At 27.1% G+C, this 23,167-nt stretch overlaps 1 protein-coding gene and 1 pseudogene across 1 annotated transcript; both read right to left on the bottom strand.

Moving 5' to 3' along the window:
* Positions 1–7,265: 7,265 nt before the first annotated feature.
* Positions 7,266–8,212, bottom strand: LOC8286088 (chaperone protein dnaJ 20, chloroplastic). The gene has a single exon (XM_002531044.4). It carries the CDS (start codon positions 8,133–8,135, stop codon positions 7,509–7,511), a length of 627 nt encoding a protein of 208 aa, XP_002531090.2. The 5' UTR covers positions 8,136–8,212; the 3' UTR covers positions 7,266–7,508.
* A 6,551-nt stretch (positions 8,213–14,763) lies between these two features.
* LOC8286089 lies at positions 14,764–18,313 on the bottom strand (annotated as a pseudogene).
* Between the last annotated feature and the right edge of the window lie 4,854 nt (positions 18,314–23,167).

The following is a 23,167-nucleotide window of genomic DNA, read 5'->3' as shown; positions in this document are numbered from 1 at the left end:
AGATTCATGTTTATTTATAAATATTCTAAAAGGAAAATAATTAAAATTTTTATTTACTTTTTATTTTTAAAAGTTAAAAATTTTATTAATACAATAACAGATATTTATTAATTAATTTTAATTCTATATAAATTAAAAATATCAATATAATTGATATTACAATTTTATGGAATTACATGTTATTAAATCATTAAAAATAATTTATAAATAAGTGTTATTTTTAGAATATTATTTTTCATAATTAAAATTATTAACTAATTTATCTAACTTTATAAATAATTTATTAATTAGTTATTTTTAGGATTAATAATTTTTTAATATTAAGTAATAAATTAATAAAAAATTATAAAATTATATATGAAGGAATTTCATATGTCAAATATGTATATAGAGAGAGATTTTATTAATGATAATAAATTTTAAACTGTAGCTATTACCACGGAACATTATTGGGATTTTGTGAAGCAGTTGGATACCGAATTAATTATACAGGTTTGCCATCTTTTTCTAAACTGTCAAATATGCATTTCCAAAACGCAACGGTGCATGTAGCCTCTTTGCCATGTCAACTCCTCCATAATTGATAATAAATGAGGCACCGACTATCATCATTCCTTTGCCAATCCTCTATACTTCTAAATGTGCATTCTTTTGTCAATTCTATTATATACAATTAAATATCTTTTCTAAAAGAATACTCTTTTATTTATTCCAATAGATCTACTTCTTATGCAAGTCCATCAAATAGAGATAATTGTCAATTAAGCAAATAAAAAAAATATAGTTGAGCAGAGAATTAAAAAATGGTAGGGTTACAAAACATACAAAATGACAACAATATTTATTTTGCTTCGATGCATTATCAAATATTGTTAATTAAATTTAAAATATAATATAAAAAGAATAAGAGATTGATCTTTCTTAAAATAACATAAAAAGAATAAGAGATCAGTTTTAAAATAACTAAATATTTAATAATGAGATTGTTTAATCATATAACTAATTAATTTCTATAATACATAAAAAATATTCATAGTAATATATAAATTTATAAATTAAACTATTAAATTAAATTTTTAATATAATCAAGCAAAAAAATAAAAAGTACTAGCCTGAATAAAACGTAATCATAAAATTTCTTAACAAATTAAAATAATTTTCTTAAACATATCTTTTGAGGGTTTTTAAAAATAAAGTTACAAATTATTATAATGCTATTCCAAAAGTTATATTTCTTGTATTCTCGTAAATCTTATTTAAAGATGGAAAACATAGAGTATATGAATGACATAATGGTAATTTATATATTAGAATAGGTGTGGTGATAAATAATAAATTTTTAATTATCAAAAAAAAAGATTATAAGACATAAAATTATCACAATATGAAAATTAAGGGTTGTTAATAACATATGTAATTAATAGAAGAGATAAATATAGTTGTACTAATGTTGATAGGCAATTATGTAGTTTTAAAGATGAAAGAAAAATATAAAAATAGTTTTTCATAAAAGTTAAAACTAAAAAATTCACTGCAATTCAAAAAAATGTCTTAAAAATCATAAAATATCTCAAATGAGGAGAGATAAAGCATTGCTTTCATATATATATAAATATATATTTATTGCATTATGCTATATCATTTACTCTTTAATTTTATTTGAATATGAAGATAAAAATAAAATTATTTAATTTTATTTGAATATGAAGATAAAAATAAAATTAAAAATGAAGATGAAGATGGAAACCATAAAATTTATATTAGAATGGTTGTAGTGATAAAAGATGACTTTTTAATTATTAAAAAAGAGATTATCAGACATAAAATTAGCTCAAAAAAGATCATGAGACACAAAAGTAGCAAAATATAAAATTAAGGGTTGTTAATAACATATATAATTAATAGAAGATATGAAAATAATTATATTAATATTAACCGATAATTAATATGGTTTTAAAGATGAAAGAAAAAAAATAAAGATTATATTTTTATAGAAGTTAAAACTAATAACTTACTATAATCCAAAGAAATGTCTTAAAATTCATAAAAGAATTTAAGTGAAGAGATAAATATAAAATATAAAATATTATTTTGATATATACATAAATAAATAAAAAATAAGAAATGATTGAGAATAAAATAAAAAGATTGCTTCTTCTGTAGGAAAAAGAGTTCAAAACCCGTATGTTGTCACGCAACATTGCTTTATTTAGAAAATAAAATGTCGCACTATTGTCATAAACCAGTAATTAAAAAAATTAAAAATTAAAAATGAGTTTAAAAAAGATAAATTTTTGAACTAACTTTTACGTCTGTTTATTACACCAGTAATTGAATTTATGTAAATTGTTATCCAATTACTTTATTTCCAAAGTGAAAATAGATAATTTTTTGCTAATAACTTGAGAAAAGGAAACATAAAAGAAAACAATTAAGACGAAGTGAGAACAAATGGTATAGAATGTATACAAATTTAAGAGAAGAGAGTAATCACATGAAAAAAAATTTGAAAGAAAAAAAACTTCCACTCATATGAAAAAAAGTATATATTTTAAAAGCAACAGTTGAGACGAAGAGTTTTTCTTTTTTTACTAAAAATTATGGCATTTTATAATATTAATATAAAATTCTTAAAATTATAATTAATTATTTGTATAATAAGAGATTTTGTAACCGACTTCTAAGAAAGAGCTAAGTTCTATACTAAAACTTTATATCAAGTGACATATATATGTCAAATGGGACATCTACAATAATGGATATGTAATACAATACTCTATTAAAAATAATAATGATATTATTAAATTATTAAATAAATAATAAATAATATTTATATTAAAATAAATGGTTAAAATATTAACATATTAGATGATTATATAATTAAATTTTAATTTTTAAATAAAAATGAATGTTTTATAATAAGTCTTTATGATATTTTTATTAAATAAATTACATATTCGTTAAATTTATATCCCATATGGTATACCTTATAAATGATTTATGCATTATAACTTGGTTATTGAATATAGAAAGTAATGTTATAAACTGTTTCTTATGAGAATTAATGGTAAACATTAATTTGATTTTAATAGTTCAAATTTTTTAAAATAAATAATATGGTATACTTTAAATGTAATTTAATAATTTACTAAACTTATTAGTGCATGCAATGTTGTTTCATACTCTAAAACAACTAAAATTCTCAAAATTTAGAGAATTAGTATAAAAATCCATATAAATTACCAAATAAGAAAGAGAAAGTTTGTATAAAACGCTATTCATATATATAGATTTAATTTTAAATTTAATAAATAAAAATAAAAATAAATTATAAACTGTAATAAGTTTTTCTTTAATTTATCTAATTCTAATTTATTTTTCTATTTAAATATTAAATGAATACAAAAATATATAACATTTTTCTAGTTTTATTGAATTGAGAAAATTATTTTTATACATCACTTATGCTAGCTGCCTTTCAATAGAAATATCTCTAAATAAGTTTATATATATTTATAAATTCTAAATAATGAAATGATTAAAAAATTAAAAGGTTAAATAATTATTCCACTGATTAAATGATATAATACTTATTTTATTTTCAATTAATTTTATTTATGTCAGACTTTATACACAAGTATTTTAAAAGAAGAAAATAATGTCCACCATTTAAAACGTAACTTGTATAATGTATTTATAAAGATAAATTTGTAAATAAAAAATATATAAATAAAATGGTAAGAATTTTTTTAATTTAATAAAAATATTAAATTTTAAATCTATATATACACAGCTATATTAGATTTTTTATAAAATATTTGGTTTTGTGTATATATATAAATATATTATATATAAAATATAATATATATATAATACAGTAACATGTAACATGTAGCTTTTGCTCCCATCAAAGGAACCTTGATTAAAAGAGATCGTAAATAAGCCAATAGAAAAAGAAAACAAAAATATAATAAATAGTATGAAATGAGATGGGGGAGGAGGTACACTTGAAGATAACAACGGATGGACGGAATCTACACGTGGATCCCACATATCTACTGTACTATCTGATAAGATTTGCATCGTTGGATTGTTTTTTTTTTTTTTGTTCTTCTAGATAACAACGATACTTGTCTTTCTTCTTTCTTCACGTACAAGTTGGCGTATGTGATGACGATCACCCTCTGCACAGCGTGGCCCCACCTCTACTTTCTCATTGGCTATATCCAGGATTTTTTTTTGTCGTGTTAAAAAATAATTTAAAGAAAAAGAAAATAACTTTATAATTTTTTTGTTTATTTAATTGATTTTCTTAAGAAAATCTATTTATTTATCTTTCTATAGGCTAATTAACGAATAAAATACTAATATAAAAATCCAATAATTATGTTATAAATAATTATTTTATTTTTGAAATAAATGTAGTAAGAAAGAGATAATGCTGACATGAAACTAATAATAAATGATATAATATTATAGTTCATGCAAAGACAAAATTGTGAGAACAAGTCTTGTGGAGGGTCATACTCATATCTAACTGGACTTAGAAATTGACATATAATCAACCCTAAGGCCCTCTTCCTCCTTCCAGAAGATCTACAGCATACAATTTGTAATCCATTTCTATCGAACTGTGTGGTACGCACGTCATTCTTTTCTTTTCTTTTTCCATGGCAGGCAACTTGTATCCATTTATTTATTGCTTCCCCCTTCCATTAAAAATAATTCTGCGGGCCACATGACTTTTTATTTTCCTCTCATTTTCTGTTCTTCCTGTTTTCTTGGTTTCCAAACAAAGGCTTATTATATATTTCTGCTTTTATAATAACAGAAATCCATATGCTGGACTTTTCTTGAATATCTAGAGCGTCCTTCTTCCACCTGAAAGGTTCATACTCGTGCTATTGACCCCGAAAGAAGAGAAGCCATGTCTCTGCCTCTAGAAAGTAGAAACTCTCTCTCTATATATATATATATATATATATGGGCATTGAAAAATGGAAAGCAGCGGGAGAAAATTAATTTTTATACCTGCCATAATATTCTCCTACCGTATTCGACAGAAGTTTCTTTTACTGTTCAAAAGATTAACAGCCAGAGTTAAATCTCACTGTGGCTTAGATGTTTCCATCTTTAAGCCCAGCACCCCTCTACAAATTCATTAATTCCTTCTCCAAAATCTGAAGAAGTTCAAAATCTAGCTCCTCAGTTCATTATCTGAATAATTGAAGATTTATTTTAAAGACTTTAAAAAAAGTCAATGTAATACCTAAAATTAAAAAAAAAGAATAGAAAGTAGTTGGAAGTAGTTAGTTAGATTAAACCCATGTTGTAGGTAGTTGAGGAGAAGTAGAAAGAAAGGAACATTTTAGGATGTTATGGTTACGTAGTTACAAATAAATGGTAGAAATGGAGATAGAAAAGGATGACATTTTTCCAAAACACCATCTCTTCTTTTTTTTCAGATCAAAATGTATAAAATAAAATTATTATTTAAAGGTTGAGGGTTATGATTTTAAAAATAAGGAACAATTTTATTTAAAGTTTAATAATTGTGGCTCGTGCCAGCTGAAATTAAGCGAGTACGTACAGTCTTTCATTTATTGCTTGTTGGTTTTCTTGAAGTAAATTAATATAATAAGTAATGCACAAATGAATAATGAAACTATATTATAGAACGAATAAAAGTATTATTTATATGGTTGCATATGGTTGATATCATTCGAATCAATAATGTTAGCAGATATAATTCCTGCATCTATTCTGACAGACATAATTTCTAATAAACAATGGTTACAGATGCCCTCTATAATGGGGGGATAAGCTGTGATAAGGGTTGTAAGATTGGTTTTTTATTTGTTTAAATTATAGATTAAGGTGTTTTTATATTTAAATTGAACATGATAAGTTATATTTATATAATTTTAATTATTAATTTAAAATTAATAGTTAAAATTATTATTTAATAAATGATATATATTATTTAAATTTTAATAAAATCTCAACTTTTGGTTTTTTAAATCACTTACTCTTGCCTAACAAAAATAAGAAAATACAAAAATCAGCAGCAGGTGTTATCTTTACTCTAACAAATAGTTTATTGATCGGTCGACAAGGAAACATGAAATGGCCAAAAAGTGTGTGTGTGCGCTCGACGGTGAAAGGAATTGAGTATTGAAATTTGAATTCTAGAAGGCCACAAAAGTCATCAAAGTGGAAGAAAAGCTGATTTGTATCTCACTCAATCAAAACCGTGGGTGAGAAAAGAAAACAAAAAATAAAAAAGAATCAAATTGAAAGAATTGATCCACCGTTTCCTTTTAACAATTAATTTAGTTAATACGTTAATGTGTTAAATTAAAAGAATGGATTCTAATTCCTCACTTGTCTATCTCCATGGAGTTCCTGAATGCATCAACCATGTCATCATTATAGAATATAGAAAAAAGGGTAATTACTTAATAACAAAAAATTAATGGGTAATTTTCTTTTTACTTATTTCTTGTTATGTTTTTCTCCATGTATAATTTTTGTTTAGTGATTTACTATTCAATTCATGCTGTAATTTTGTTATGTAACACTTGTTAGCTCAGCAATAGTTCAAACGGAACAAATTATAAAGTTATGGTTTATTGCTTAAATAAAGTGCTTTTCCCCCAGAAGCATTCAGGTAGATAACGTCCAATCATAGTTTGTTTACAATTACAGAACGTTTTCCAGTGTAGTTTGAAATCTTTTACATAAATAGTTGGAATTTCTCTTTTTCTTTTTAACACAAATACATAAATATATTTTTATATATTTTTTAATATAGTTCAAATTCAAAATATTAGTTTTTACCATTTTATTTTAATTATACAATGAGTACATTTCTAGAAAACAAAAATACATCTAATAAGGAAATACATTTTATTCCTCTCCTTTCTCTTTGGAATATATGGATCTCCACCTAAAATTTTCTTACAGGTATACAGCTTATATGATGAACTGACTAGGATCTTTCTCTATCATCAGGATTAACTAGACCATCGTAACAGACGCAATTCCTAATTCAGTAGATCATTCTCTTTTCTTTTTGCTTGGAGAAGGATTTGCTTCCAGAGGGTCGATGGGTAGTGTTTTTTACAGGCATATTAAAAAGACATCTCTGTTTTCTTATCCTATCCAGTATAAACTTGTCCACCTGAGGAAGAATTTGACGATCTTTGAATCATAATGATTTGCTCATAATTGAAAAATTCAAGAGAAAGTTACTTCAAATTCTCTTGAGAACTAAAACCAAAAAGTGCATTCAAAATACTCTGGTCTTAAGTTCTAATGATAAGCAAGATCAGTAGCTTGTTACTGCAAAACAAAATCTTTCCCTTTTTCTTTTCCCTCAAAACAGAATCGTAACAAAACGATATCTGAATCGAAAAAAAGCAAGAGGAAAAAGTATATACACATCATCTAGCAGGGAAGGATTTGATTCACACATATAACTTGCTTTCATGTAAATATATAACTTTCTAACTGCTGCAACTTCTTTGGCTACGCATCCTAGCTCCCCAGCTCATGTTCTCTGTGGAATTATTACTCTTTTTTATCAAATCTGAAAGTTGAGATTGCCATCTATCTTCCCACTCGCTCCTGTCAGCAAAGTCCTGCCCCGTTCGCTTTCTTGCAGAGAAAATTGTGCTCAAGCCAAGCCCTCTGCACATATCTCTGTCATACAAAGCTCTAGTTTCAGGATCAGACAATGTCTCATAAGCCTCTTGCACCTGAAGAAACCTCTTTGTGTACTCCTCTGTTCTGTCTGGCGGCGAAACGTCAGGATGGTATTTTCTTGCAAGTTGCTTATATGCTTTCTTTATCTCAGACAGGGTTCCGCTCTCTGAGATGCCTAGCAACTCGTAGAAACTCTGGGTGTCGACGTAAATGGTATCAGGAATAGCAGTAGCGGCAGCAGCAGCTTTAACAGGAGTGGTTCTGATGGATTTGGACTGGGTTTTGGGAGGAAAGGTTGATTTGGGGAAGTGGGTACTGAACCTTAAGTGAGTACATGGATCAAGAAAAGATGATTGGGTTGAGAGATTGAGCTTCGAGGAGGTGTACAAGGGAGTTTGGGTTCCAGTAGAGATCATTGTGCTGTTCATATTTCTGTGTCAATTTTTTTGTTGCTTTTGTTAAAGTTTTCCTTGAATGTATTTCGTAATGAGGAAAAGGGAAGGCCTTAAGTTGCATTTATAGAGGGGAAAAGAGGGACGGGTCCTTTAATTTTCTTTTCTTTTCTTTTCTTTTTCAAAAAGAAAAAAGACATAATGAGAATAGGGAAAAAAAGATAAGAGGTAAAAATGAAGAGTAGGCAGTTACTGTAAGATGCCAAAATTCAACACGTCTTTTAGAAAAGAAGGATCAATCAACAACTTTACACAGTGAAGCTCCCACCACTCAAATCAATTATACTATGAATATATCATTTTTAGTCTCACATATACTTTCTCTTTTAACATACGAGCATAATATAATTATAGTTTTTTTTCCTAATTAATTATAATATCTAAATATCTGAAATGTTCATATCTTATATGGAATATTCGGTTTATGATATAATTTCTCCATTAGGACGGGCGAGATGGGCTCAATAATCCTCAAATAGATATGGGATAATAACAAAAATGTCTATTTTTATTTAATTTCATTATTCGTATATTTTTAATAATATTATATATATATATATTAATTTTTAAAAATCTAAAAAAGAAACGAGACGAGATGAATTGAGAAATTCAATTTTATTTTATCTTCTTTATTAAATACATATTGGATTTTTAATTTCTATAATGAAAAAATCTATTGTATGAATTAATTACGTACTATGTAATTAAATAATTATTTTCTCGCATAATATATCCTCATTTTAGTTTTTTTTATTTTTTTTATTCTTATAGCTATCAATTAGTTATTACAATATTAATAGCTTTAAATAAGTTGTTACACCAATAATTTTTCAAAAAACAAAACCACTATAACCAAGGAGCTCAATGATTGCCATTAGAAGGGAATGATTGGAAAAAAAATATTCTGTATCGTGTAATATATAATTTTCTTTCATTAGGGCATGGATATATTGACTTGATTAAAAGAAAAATGAATGACAAGATAAATGTTCCACTTGTGATTTTATCTAGAATTTAAACTTTGCTAAATGAATGAGGATTGAAATGGTTTATTATACATTACTCATTCTCATGTAATAAATTAATATCAAAATTGACTAATGGCCTTTGGCTTTTGTATATGGGCTGATTAACTAAGGCCATATAATTTCAATTAAAAAAGAAAGTTATAAAACTTTTACTCCGAATTATATATTCAAATAAATTTGTAGAATAAAGTAAGCAATTGACAATTGTTATTGAAACCAAAAATTGTGTACAGAAGTTTCTATAAAATCCTTTGGACAAAAATTGATAGATTAAAATAAATTCCTGTGGGGAGATTAATGGTTTGGCAAGCAGTCACACTCACAAACCCAAAATCGAATTAGAATTTGTGGTTTTCTTTTTTCCTTTTCTAGAAAATAAAACATTTGCAAGGAATATCATTTGGGTCGATGACTAACAGGGCATTGACTTGTTATTGGATGTGGTAAAGCTGATTAGCTGACGTGGTTAGTTACATAAGATAAATAATTATTTAATTCAACCACCCCCCGATATCAATTATATATTCTAGAATTACTTTTTTTTAGAATTTATAAAAGTTTATCTGCCAATTAGATGGATAAAAATTGAGAGGGACACCGTTATTCTTTTAAAATTGTCTTTAGAAATAAATAAAAAAAAAGTAAATATTAATTTTTAAAATTTTAATATGTTAATTATTTTAAGATTTTATATTAATCTTTTAAAATTTATCATTTTTTCTAAAATAATTTTAGAAACGCTTAAAAAGTAAAATAAAATAAAAATTAGAATTCAATCTCAAATGCGAAACAAGTCTTTGGGAGCACTTTTGGAATTGGCCAATTGGAGACGCCAGGTATACACCAAAGGGCCATTTGGCGGAACACAGGCCGGCCTAACAGTAGAGGGGCATTAGGGAGCCGCCGGGCCCAGTTAAAAATCAACACTCTTCCAGCCCTCAACTTAGCTGGATTCAGAATTTCAAAACACGTATTTGCTAAACTATATAAATTGTGTGAAGAGTTTTTATAATTAAGAAACAAACTTTATTAAATCTGAATAAGTATAGAAGAATACATTATTCTAAATAATAAAAGTTTAATTAAATTTGTAATGCATTTGGAATCAAGTATTATGATATTTGAACTCTGCTTGTCAACTTATTATTGGAGCAATTATAAATTTGCCCTATTTATTCCCAATCTTATAAAATATTCTTTGTTAAGAAGTTCACTCTCACCCATAGGAACAATAATTTCTCTCTATTTATTTATGGATATAAAAATAATCTTAAGCTACATTAGAAAAAAAGAAATTTCAAATTGTTAAATGCTTGATGTTGATATTAACTTATATATTTCATAGGTAAGTACAAAAAGATATTTTTTTATTAAAAAATTTCAATTTGCAAGGATTTAACTATTTTCAATCTCATAAGCTATTATTATCACATTATATGTGTTTGATAGTATAAGTTTAGAACTTGATAATTTAAAATATTATTATTTGACCGACAAATCAATCTTACCGAATCAGTAATTTCTTAAATTACAATTTGACAATCAAATAACGAAATTAAAAGTTATTAAACTATAAACTCATATTATCATACAATGGTTGATCGGAGAAAATATCATTAAATCCTTACAAATTTATAATTTTTTTAACAGAGAAATACATATTTTATCACAATTTATAATTATATATTTTTTTATCAGAATAATAAAATACATACTAAAAATTATAAAATTATGACATTATAAATATTTCTTTATATTTATCGTTTTTATTCGCGGGGGAGGATCAACAAATTGCTCTCTCTAATATGATATCGTTGGTTCACCCATCAAAAAGGTGACTTTCATGTTTAGATGAACATCCTCTCCTACTTGTTTACTTTATACAACAATTTTCATTTGGTGCTGCAAAAAATTGATAACACATCGCTAACACTGCATAATAATAGAAATATTCAAAAGTTTGTGTATTTACATAAAAATTAAAAAATCCTTTTGAAAGTTTAAATTTTGATGAAAATACATTTCTATTTTTAATAAAAATACAAAAGAATTTCTCTGAATACTTATAATTTTTATAAAATACTTAAACTTCATATCCATTCAAGACAATAAATACTCGTAATATGTGGTTATATACTTAATAGTTAAAATTTTAAAAACTTATTAGATCTCGATAGAATTGTTATCAATTCTTTTTAAACATTAAGTCTATATATATATATATATATATATATATATATATATATATATATATATATATAATAACCATAGTACCATCCTTTATTTAAATCACGAATTTGTAGTTTGGTACAATAAATATTTTAAAGATGAAGCTCTTAGAAAAGTCTTTGATACCAAATTTCATGTCCCACTTGCTATCTAATGTGAACAAACCAAATCTAATTATAATAATTATAATTAACGAACCTAAGCGACGGTGAAAGGGAAGGCCCACTCCCAAATAATAGTCATTAATAGAAGGAAATGAAGGTGATCTAGCTACGCATTCAAGTAGGTATACTTCTCTATCAAGTAATTTAAAAATCAAAATCTGGTTTTGTAACCATTAACGTGGATTAAATGAAGGTTTTAATTTTAAATAAAGACGTAATAGTGTTTGTTTTCTGGGACGTAGGGTTTTGGCATTTCTCTCTGAAAAGGAATGCAAACAATAATGCAAAAAATAATAATCAAGTAATTGTAAATAGCTAAAAAAAAGACCCACTTTTTAATTATGGATGTGTTTTGCGAATCATGACAACCAATTGTTGTACTAATTTGACTATGTCTTTCAGTCGTTTTCATACCTGTTTCATTCAATACAAAATTTCAATCATGTCAGTGAATTACATTTATATGTCTCATTCATAAAATAAGTTTCAATTCTTAAAATAAATTAAAAAAAAAAAAAAACAATGTAAAATCTCCCTTCTAGTATATACTTCTTTGAATTTTGTAATTATAATTAATGATTGTCATTAAAATACTTAGCTAGTTATATTATATTAACTAAATTATATATATATAATTGTTTGTCAAATAAAATAAAATATGTACTTACAAATTATAATAAAAAAATATCTCATTATCAAAAAGTCTTTATTTATAAAGATTTAGTGGCTTTTATTCCGATCAATCATCATTATTATATTGACTAATAACACGAGTTTAAAACTTAATAACTTATAATTTTATTAACGGTTAAATTGCAATTTCAAAAATTATTAGTTCGAAAAAATTAATTTAACGGTTAAATAATGATATTTTAAATTATTAAACTCTATCGTTCATATTATCAAACATATGAAATATGATAATGGTAGCTGATCCGAATGAATATGACACAGTCCTTATCAACCGATACTTTTTAACAGCGATATATTTCTTTTATTATAATTTCTAACTAAATATTTCATTTATCTAAAAAATACCACACTTAAAATTATCAATTAGTAAAATCACTTTATACTTTTTTATTGTTATTTTTTTTTTTACTCATCCTTTATTATTGTTACTATTATTATTAATCTTTATTTTTTAGATAAAATCATATAATAAATTGATTTGTTATATTTTTATGAGTGGTCAATATATCATAGACTCTATATAGCATGAATACTCATCTTATTATACCAGCCATAAAAATTAAAGCACACCTAATACAAAAGAGATAACTCCAATCCCAAATTGTTCACTTCTAAAAGCATTCTTGCCGCTTGGCTAAGATTTAAGTGGATCAGTTTGCTATTTCAAGTTAGATCCAAATATAGAAATATAATTAATTATGTAAATTGTCTGTTTGTTGAGGAAGGTAACCATGCGAAATACGTAATCAAAGCGAGTCAAGTGCAAGGCTACCTTGATCTATGTTGCGTCCAATTCTGTATTTTGCGATAATTATAGGCAATGTTAATTTGACTATGGCCTTCAATCATTTTCACAACCACTTGTCATTTTAGAATTAAATGGCCAAAATAACTACTGGATGTTTCACTCACTTACAAAGAGACGAGAGTTTCAAAAATTCTAGACACCTCCTTCCCTCTTTCTCTTTTGATTTTTTTTTTTGTTTAAAATTTTATTAAATTATTTTTGATTTAATATATTTTTATTTATTATAAATATAATCGTTAGCAAATAATAATTAAATTTATATAATATCATTAAAAGAATATGATGTAGCATAAAATAACTATTATTCTTTCAACTGTCACGTCCGTACTTATTAATAAATATATTATAATTTAATCATTATTTGCGAACAATCATATTCATAAAGTATTAAAGTGATAAAAAATAAATTACATATTTTAAAATTAAAATACATTAAACCATATTTCCCTTCACATTTCTTTTTCTAAATTTGGTCAAATATGTTGTCTTTTGTGTTTTAAAGATTGTATTGCTATTTTTCCTATTGATTTCTGAAAAAATAAATATAAATGTTTTAGATTTCTTTTTATGTTTCTTTTAATTATGTTTGTACAGCTCTGGGTATTTCTAATTTATTCTACCCTTGCTTTTATCAAATGAATATCTCTTATGAAATAAATTAATATTTTTGTGAAAGTGGTGACAATGGTGAAAACAAGAAAAGAAGTTAAAAGAAATGTGAGTGTTGATTGAAAAATTGCAACTTGCCCACCAGCTACAACCAACAAGAGCTCCACCAGAATTTTCTGTGTAACATCTAGAATGTCTAGAGAAAAGGTTACGGTAAATCCCCAAATCAAATGTGTTATTTTCTTCCCAATTTTCATGGCCGTGGCCTCTCTAGAGAACCCTAAAATTTCAACATGCTCATTTATTATTGTATTCTGGAGAGTGTTGTAGGGCTCGAGTCATTTGGACCCTTTTGTTTAAAAGTCAATAAGGCGGTCCCTTGTCACTATTGACATAATCAGTTGAAATTTTTCAGATGCTAGAAGGGCTTTTCATCCAGGCGGCCAATCATCTTGAGGCTTTTGTTTTCTAGACGCCGCTTTGTATATGGGGTTCAGGTGACTGTTAAATTGTTGTTTCGCCTTAAGGTTGAAAAAGAAACATCTTCTCAATATTAATTTTAATCTTAATTATAAATTTTGAAAAATAAATAAATTGATACTTTTTAAAAATGAATGTTTAAAAGCAATCTATAAAAACTCAGAAATTATAATATTAAATTAAGGAATTGTTTGAATTTGATGGATTTTAAAAGATGATTTTTATAAAATTTATGAATTTATTTTAATTTATTGTATTGCAATCGAGAAATAGTATAAATCAATAGATTTTAAGAAATTTATTATCGTCGAAAATCTCTCTTTTTTTTAGAGTTTTAATTTTCCAACTAAAAAATGAGTCAAAAATTTCAGAATTTATAATTTTAAAAGAATGATAGGTTGTTATAATTTTTATTATTTTTATAAATTTATATTATTCTAAAATTATCTTTAACTTTAAGTAAAATCTTATTGTTTTTATGTTATTCCAAATTTCAAATTCATGAATTCTAAAATTCAAAATAAGACTTGTGCACTTCCAAGATACTTTTTAAATAACTAACAAACATATTTAATATTTGAGTGGATGAAATATTTTAGGTTTAAAGCTCATTTTATTTGTAGGAATTTTAGTCCATTATTAGTACACCAATAAGATCCATTGAAGTTTTCAAATTGGACCAGATGCAGCATATAAATGTATTCCCATCTAAGGTTAATATAGATTAGATTGAAGACGAGGAGTAATTATAGCTTCTAGTGGTGCTGATTTAACCAAACTGATGCCTGAAGCTTCACTCATGTCAACAGGTGCATTCATGGGCGTACTTAAATTGAAGCCTTGAAGAACACGAGCAAGCATCAAATGATTCATTTGCATAGCAGAAGATATTCCAGGGCAAGATCTTCGTCCGCTGCTGAATGGAATGTAAAATTGCTGGCTTCTATCGTCAAGTTCAATATTGGAACCAAGAAAACGTTCAGGTTGAAATTCACATGGATTTGGCCAAATTCTCGGATCATGATGCAGCTTATACACGTTGACAAGTAAAATTGTTCCTTTACGGACATGAAAACCGCCGATGTAGCAATCTTCCATTGCTTCCCTTGGCAAGGATAGAGGACCGGCAGGATAGAGCCGCATTGTTTCTTTGATAATGGCTTGCAGGAGGGGCAAGTTCTTGAAATCCGACTCTTCTACCCATCTTTCTTTTCCCACATTGTTGTCCAGTTCTTCTTGTGCACGTTCAAGCACTTTTGGATGATTTAATAATAATGATAGCGCCCATGTCAATGTAAGAGATGTTGTATCCGTTCCTGCTATGATCAAATTCTGTAAAATACGAATAATGCGACAGGCGCAGTTATTATTCATGGAAAAACAGAGCAGAAGGTTGCAAGTAGCGCAGCATCGTCTAGTCTATAAAGGGCCGATTTTCCTGGAGAAAATAGTTTATGGGTCCGTCAAACTATATCCATTAGAGATCTTAGGCCTGGTAACTTTTTTGGCCTCGGCCAGAATCCTGCCTGACTAAACTATTTTAAACACTTGTTTTTGTTACACACTGCCCATATCATTTATACAACATTTACTTTGGATCAAGTCCTGTCTAAACGCACCACAAAAAAAAAGTTGTCTAAAGAACATAGATACGTTTTATTCAAATAAATTTAAAAGAATTGTGATTTAGCGCTTTTAGATTGTAATTTTTTTCATGACATAAAAATAATCTGTAATTTAGTATTCTTACTCCTTATAAACTAATATTTTTAAATTTTTATAATTTAATATTAGTATAATATTCATTTTTAATAGTAAAATCACTTAATAAGTGATTTAATATATAATTAATTATGTTAATTTCATATTAAATAAAAATAATATATATTTTAAATTTATTATGAATAAAATCAAATAAATTTTAAAATAAAATTATAATATATTTAGAAGTATGCTAATGGTTGATTTGATAGTAGATCACTTATAAAATAATTTTTATTATTGAAAATAAATATTATACTATATTAATTAAAAAAATTAAAAAATATTAATTTGTGAGATAGTAAAATTATAAAAAATCAAATCACATGATACTTTTTTGTCACGAAAAAAATTATAATTCTTTAAGTATAAAATTGTCTAACGAAAAAAATATATTTTTAGATTTTTTAATAAATTATTATTATTTTTTTAATTTGCGCTAACTCTAAATCAGGTTAAAATAAATTAATAATTACGAGAGTAATAGTTAAGGACTTAAATGATGGTTGACCCAAAAATAAAAAGAACGAACTGACGAGGAATGATTAATGTGTTAGTTGTTAAAAATAAATAATATAATTTTAAAAAATAAAAATTATTAAAAATAAAAATTCATTAGATTAATTAATAATAAGATAAAATAAATTTATTCTTTTAATTTTAACCTTCTTTAATTTAAGGGATTAACAAAAATATACTATAAAGATATTAAAACTATTAATATTTTTTACACTTAACCTCTTAACAAAAATGTATACCATATAAGAATAAAAAAGGTTGAGAGAAATTTGTAGATAAACTCAGTCTACAACGTTATTCATGAACTAAATTAATTGCATGGTGACATGTGATCTCATTTAGTAATTGTTGTATTTTTATGGGTTAGTTTATTTTATTTTATTAACAACTTCTAATTAAAATTTAATCAATAAAAATGTAACAATTAATAAATAAATTCACATATCACTATATAATTAATTTAATCTATGGATAAAATAATAGAAAGAGTCTACCTAATAATTTCTCTAAGTGTTAATTACTTAATCGTTAGCTTCCCTAACCAAACATATAGTGTAGGATTACATTTCTCACCAGGTAGTTTATTCGAAAATAAGGAAGTTATTATTACATTGGCACAGAAAAGCACTTTGAGACCACTATTCTATTCTATGTCCAACAGTTTTCACTCTGAAGTCCCTAAAAAGAACTTCTATGGAAATATTATTCATGCCTCCTTAGGAGTAGGGAGACAGTGAATAAGAATACATAGGAATTTAATATATCTTTTCTAACAGGGAAACTCTAGTAGCAGAGAGCCAAATAATTAATTGGTGCCCAAAAGCATATTGATTTAAAACTCACTACCAAAGCCATGGAATAGAAACATACCAGAGCTGTTGCCTTGACAACATTCTCCTTCTTATGTTCGTCTAAAGAATTCTGATCCTCAACTGAAGAAAGCAACGCATCTATGAAGTCACGTTCTTCTGTCACCTGCTCATCTTTCCAGCTTTGAAGATGCTCTTCGAGCCATTTACTCATGAAATAGTCGAGCTCCATAGCAGTACTCTTCATAGACTTGACATGCCCCTGAAAATCCAATCATTCAGTAAATGGAATCGCATCAGAAATCGCAGACACACCAAGTAGATGCATAAACTTCGATATTGCTTTTATGAATCTCTGGGACTCTTCATCTTCAGTAAGCCGCGTCCCCGCTACCGTTCTTACCACCATATTCAAAGTCACACTGGCAAACCACTGACCCATGTCAACAACAGTCAAACCCGTCTTGTCACGACGACATAATGAATACAGGTTTCTGATTCCAGTCTCTACTTCTGATGCACGAGCATGCTTGAGAAGTAAAAGACGGGTGTTTGATAAAACCTTAAGAATTGCAATCTTCCGAATGTCACGCCAATAGGGTCCGTAAGGAGCTAACCCAAACATGGCATTGTTGTAACCCATGTATCTAGAGGCAGCAGAAGCAGGACGATTCAAGAAAATTCTGTCATTCGTTTTGAAGCATTCTTTTACGGCTTCCGAACTGCTTACTACAAGAGCACGACGAGTACCTAATCTGATAGAGAAAATAGGACCGTATTCATCAGCTATTGAAGCAAGAGTTTGGTGAGCAGGGATTTGATTTTTGAGAAGAAGATGATGACCAATTAATGGCCAACCACCACATGGCTCGGGGGCTGAATTTTCCTTTCCCTTTTTATTGGTTATCAGGAACTTACTCTGTTTGTAGATGAGAAGTGATATTGCTAAAAGACTTACAATTGCTTGTAGAAGAAAAAGAAAGTCCATTACTTGTGGAGGAGGCAGGCAGGAAAAGATGAATGCATTTGATACTGATCATCAATATATCTTATACATTATATATTAAAAAAAAATGATGAAAACATGTGTAAATCATCCCTTACTGAAGTGAAAAACATTTATATATATTATATATATATGTTTTTTTTTTTCTTTTTCCTATTAACTTTATTAAACCTAATATAAGTAGAAACTTCTAAAAAGTCGGATATATCTATTATAATTTGAATTAATTTTAATTAAATAAAAAAATATTAGAGTCTAATAAATAAATTTTGAGCTTAAGTCCAACAAAAATCAAAATGATTAGAACTAACCACTTAGTTAGTTGGGGTATCTTTTATTTTCTTTAAGAATGCGAGATCTCTAGCACTTACTCCAGTGCAACTGGAATTTAATTTGGTGCTCAGTTGTCATTTGAAATTAAGATTTGTCATTTAGAATTAAGATTTTTTTCTTAAAATTTAAGGAACAACTAGACCTACTCCGATACCATATTATAGTTTAAATTAATTTGATTAAATGAGAGTTAAATAAATGAATAGTTTGAATTAATTTGATTAAATAAAAGTTAAATAAATGAAAAGCTTGAATTAATGTGATTAAATGAGAGTTAAATAAATGAAAGAATATTAGAATTCAATAAATAAACTTTAGGCTTGTGTCTAACCAATACTAAAATGACTAAAACTAGCTATTTGATTAGTTAGATTTTCATCCTTATAAATGATTGGTATCTCTTATTACTTAACAATGTGGAATCCCTAACAATGTCTATTATGACATGATTTCTTTTTATCAATCTGTTGTGACGTGATAATACATCCACAATCAGAAGCGGAGCGAGGGCTTTTCTTTTAGGGGCCAAAGATTTATATTATTTTTAATGGATTTAAATATTAATAAATTAACTAATATAAGTTTAAACATTAGATTAGTTCAAATATAAATTTTAACATTAGAGAAAAAATTACAACTAAATCTTCATACTTTTTTAATTTAATGATTTGAATTTATTTTTTCAAGATAACGATTTTAGAGAAAGTTTTCTATAATCCTTTAGAAACTTTTTGATTTTGTACAAAAAGAAAAACTCATTTTTAAATATTTAGATTTCTATCAATTTGTATCAAGTTGACTAACACCCTTAATTTATTTAGTATACGATTTTACCACTGTTTTATTCCTTACCAATTTAGTTTTCATCCGAAATTAGTTGCGTCAAATTTTATAGAATTTGGAAAGAAAAATCAAAGAAAGAAAAAAAATAACCTCACAATTGGATTTTTTTTTCTTTAATTCTGATTAATTTCAATGAAGTTTGAATGATTTAACAAAACTAGAGAATTTTATACTTGATTATTTATCAAACAAGATCGATTTTGTAGCAATATAAGACTATTAACGATATTAATTAATTTAGACACAAGTTACTAATAATATAAGAATTTCAAAAGATTAAACTACGGGTCAAAGAGATCTTATTTTTAAAATTTATTAACATTAATTTTGATAATCAAATAAAGTACAGAAATTTCATTATTTATTTAAACTTTTTATCTTGAATGTGTATTTTAAATAGAATAAATTTTAAAAAATCTATATTGCAGATTTTATATTTGAGGGATAAAAGTAAAATAGTCAATGTTTTATTTTTTATCACTCAAATCGTGGAATTGAAAATTTCAAAGTCAAGATAAATTCTCAACTTCCTATTTTTCTTCATTACTGGAAATATGTTGGATAATTATTCTGCATATTGTGCTTTCTTTAATGAATCAAATGTTTTCTTCCCACTTCACTTATCTAACAACAAACTCTTTTACTTCTCTGAACTCCCTCTTTCTCGGTTGTGTGAATGGCTTACATCTTGGGTTCTGATTGGAAACTGATGTTCCGTAAAATCTCGATCCAGACTAAAACTAGCCTTCCCTCAAAAACTGGATTGAGATTGGCGCTTACGTTCGTTCCTTCTTTCAGTTTATGTGGGACATTCACTTAGATCATTATCAAGCTTTTCCTTAGACCCTTTAATTTGTAGGATCAGAAACTTCATCCTTATTAATACATTTACGCGATTGTATATTAAATCTTAGATTTTTCGTATGCATCCTTTATAGTTCAGCTTGATGATTGATAAAACCTGTAACAATTGGATTGGGTCTTCCGTTTACAGGTTAATCCTGTGGCAAGGATTTGGTATTAAGAACTCCATCACCTCCATGCAAGAACGTATCAGATTTAGATTCATTTGGATCTGTTGCTGCTAATTCTATTGAAGGTAGATCAACGCTGCATCAGTATTTCAAGCTCTTTCATGAAAATTACCATTGATGAGGTGATACTAAATAACAAAAGAAAAATCACCATAAAAACTGAAAAATAAATAAAAAAAATAATTGAAAAATAAGAAGATCGTAATTTTAGAAAAAACCCCGTGTAACATGATTACTAACCAGTATTCCCCATTGGTTTTTTTTTTTTAAAAAAAAACCAGTATTTCCCCATAATGTGGATAAGGTTCCAAGTGTGAACCTCCACAAAATTGAGGTCTGCATTAATTTTTCATTCACAAAATAAATTCAACCATATTTAATAACCTCCACAAATTTGATGTCGGCACCATCTAACTTTACTTCATGGAAGATACTGTCAGCCAATTATTCTTTATATATTTTTCGTAGTGGAAAGTGACATGAGCTCATCTAAATAGAGCATCCCACGCGAGCAAGAGCTCATCCGTTTTTATTTATTCAATAAAGGGCTAGTATATAATTTGCCTAATAGTTTATGTCGAGATTCTTTTTTTTATGTATATTTTTTATATGACATTCGCTTATGTTGTTGTTAATGAGAAGATCATTCATTCAAGATCCAGTTATTTCATATATAATTGAGATTTCAATCGATTTCCATAAATAAATATCCAGATCAATGAGAGATTCTCCAAAGAGAACTTTAAAAAAATTTCCAAAAGATCTTTCGAGAAAATCTTTGGCAAAAATTTTCTAAAAGACATTCCAAGAAGATCTCCAAGAAGATATAAGAGATCTTCCCAGAAGATCTTCATCTAACGATCTCTAAAAAGACTTCCTAATGAGGATTTTCAAAATAGGCGTATAAAATTTCTAATAAATCTTCCAAGAAAAAATCTTCCGAAAATCTCCAAAGAGAAGTTCCAAAAGAAGACCTCTATAAGATCTTCAAGCGAAAAAGCTCCATTTGATTTTTTACAAAAAGAATAAGAGAATCTCCCCCAAAAGAGATCTACATACGATCTTCAAGAAAATTTCCATAGAAAGAATTTCATCAAAAGAGATCTCTAGACATCTTTTAAGAAAATCCTCAAAGAAGATCCCCATAAAAAAGATCTTCATCAAAGGAGATCCTCTAAAGAGATCTTCAAGAAAATTCTGAGAAGATCCCCATTAAAGAAGATCTTCATCAAAGGAGATCTCCATAAAATTGGATCTCCAAAGAGATTATCGAAAAACTTTTAAGAAATCTTTACAAGAAAATCTCTAAGGAAAATTTACAAGAAATCTTCTGAGAAAATGTCCAATGAAAATTCTAAAAGGATCTACATTTTACTCATCCAAGTCTTTAACTCGGAAGTTAAGAGAGGGACATCTGCGATGCATACTCGCTTAAAGATATTGCATAGAAGAACTACAAGATCAGAAAGAGAGTTATAAGATCGCCCAAAGAGTTACAAGATTGGCCATTATGAGATCGCTCAAAGAGTTACGAGATCACTGGAAGAGTTACGAGATTGCCCGAAGAGCTATAGGGTCACATAAAGAACTATGAGGTCACCCGAAAAGCTGTGAGATCTCCCATATATTACAACTCATTATCTCCATCAGTTATCATAATCAAGCACCACGTTCTTTACTTCTTGAAAAATAGGAAACCATGTCCCCACTATTCAAGGTGCTTATAAGTAATTCTTTCGTACAGATCTCCCCAATGTAGATCTTTCCAGTATAGATCTTCTGCGTAGATCTCTGTAATATAGATCTCCCGCGTAGATCTCCATAATATAGATCTTCATATTTCGAGTCTTTAACTCGGAACTTATGAGGAGACATCACAAGCTCATCTAAATAGATTGCCCCACACTAGCAAGAGCTCACCCGATTATTTTTCTAACCGATCCTTGATAAAGATTGGTTAATTAAGAGACAAATATTCACTCCAATGCAATCTATTTCTTTTATACTCGAAGTAGAACTTTTATCTACATTGTAGTTATTCATTAGGCTATAGACTCCTTTTGTGATAAACTTTATCTCCTCCAATGAAGGAGATGTATTATAAGTGAACTAGTCTACTATAAGATCTATAAATATAAGGTAATGCACAACAGGAAAAAGAAGAATGCGATTATAACCCTCTAAATACTTATATTCCTTTGTCTTTACAAACTTATACATCATAGTGATTTTTCAGGTACCATGCTTGGAGAATCATAACGTGTTGTTTTGTAGGTGTAGCATAAAGACAATTCATCTATACAGATCGGTATACTAATTTAAATTTCTAATTTATATTCTAAAATATTGGATTGGAGAAACCAAAATGTCCAAATCAGAAAGAAAATGTGGAATTAATCCCAAAATTGAATGGCGACTGATGCTACTATTATTTAACTCGTGCGATGCAAATTTTTCACTGTCTTTTAGGGATGAGGAATGAATCATTTCTATAAGTGTACCCACTTTCTTACCTCAAATTAAAGGACAACAAAGTCATTGTCCCTTGTGAACTTATGTTAAGCAGCTAAATAGATCATCAGAATTTTATTTTATTTTATTTTTATTAAATAGGCCCAGAATTTCTGTGTTAAAAGGCATATCAGCCCAAAAATAAGCTGAATTTTGGGCAGTGTAACTCATTTCCAAAAAT

Source organism: Ricinus communis, chromosome 7 (genome assembly GCF_019578655.1).
Source record: "Ricinus communis isolate WT05 ecotype wild-type chromosome 7, ASM1957865v1, whole genome shotgun sequence".
Lineage (NCBI taxonomy): Eukaryota > Viridiplantae > Streptophyta > Magnoliopsida > Malpighiales > Euphorbiaceae > Ricinus > Ricinus communis.
The sequence above is the reverse complement of the archived record's forward strand: the minus strand, read 5'-3'. Positions and strand labels throughout refer to the sequence as shown.

What these genes read in the sequence shown, in the direction of transcription:
- LOC8286088 (XM_002531044.4), bottom strand. Translation starts at nt 8,135, where the DNA reads ATGAACAGCACAATGATCTCTACTGGAACCCAAACTCCCTTGTACACC.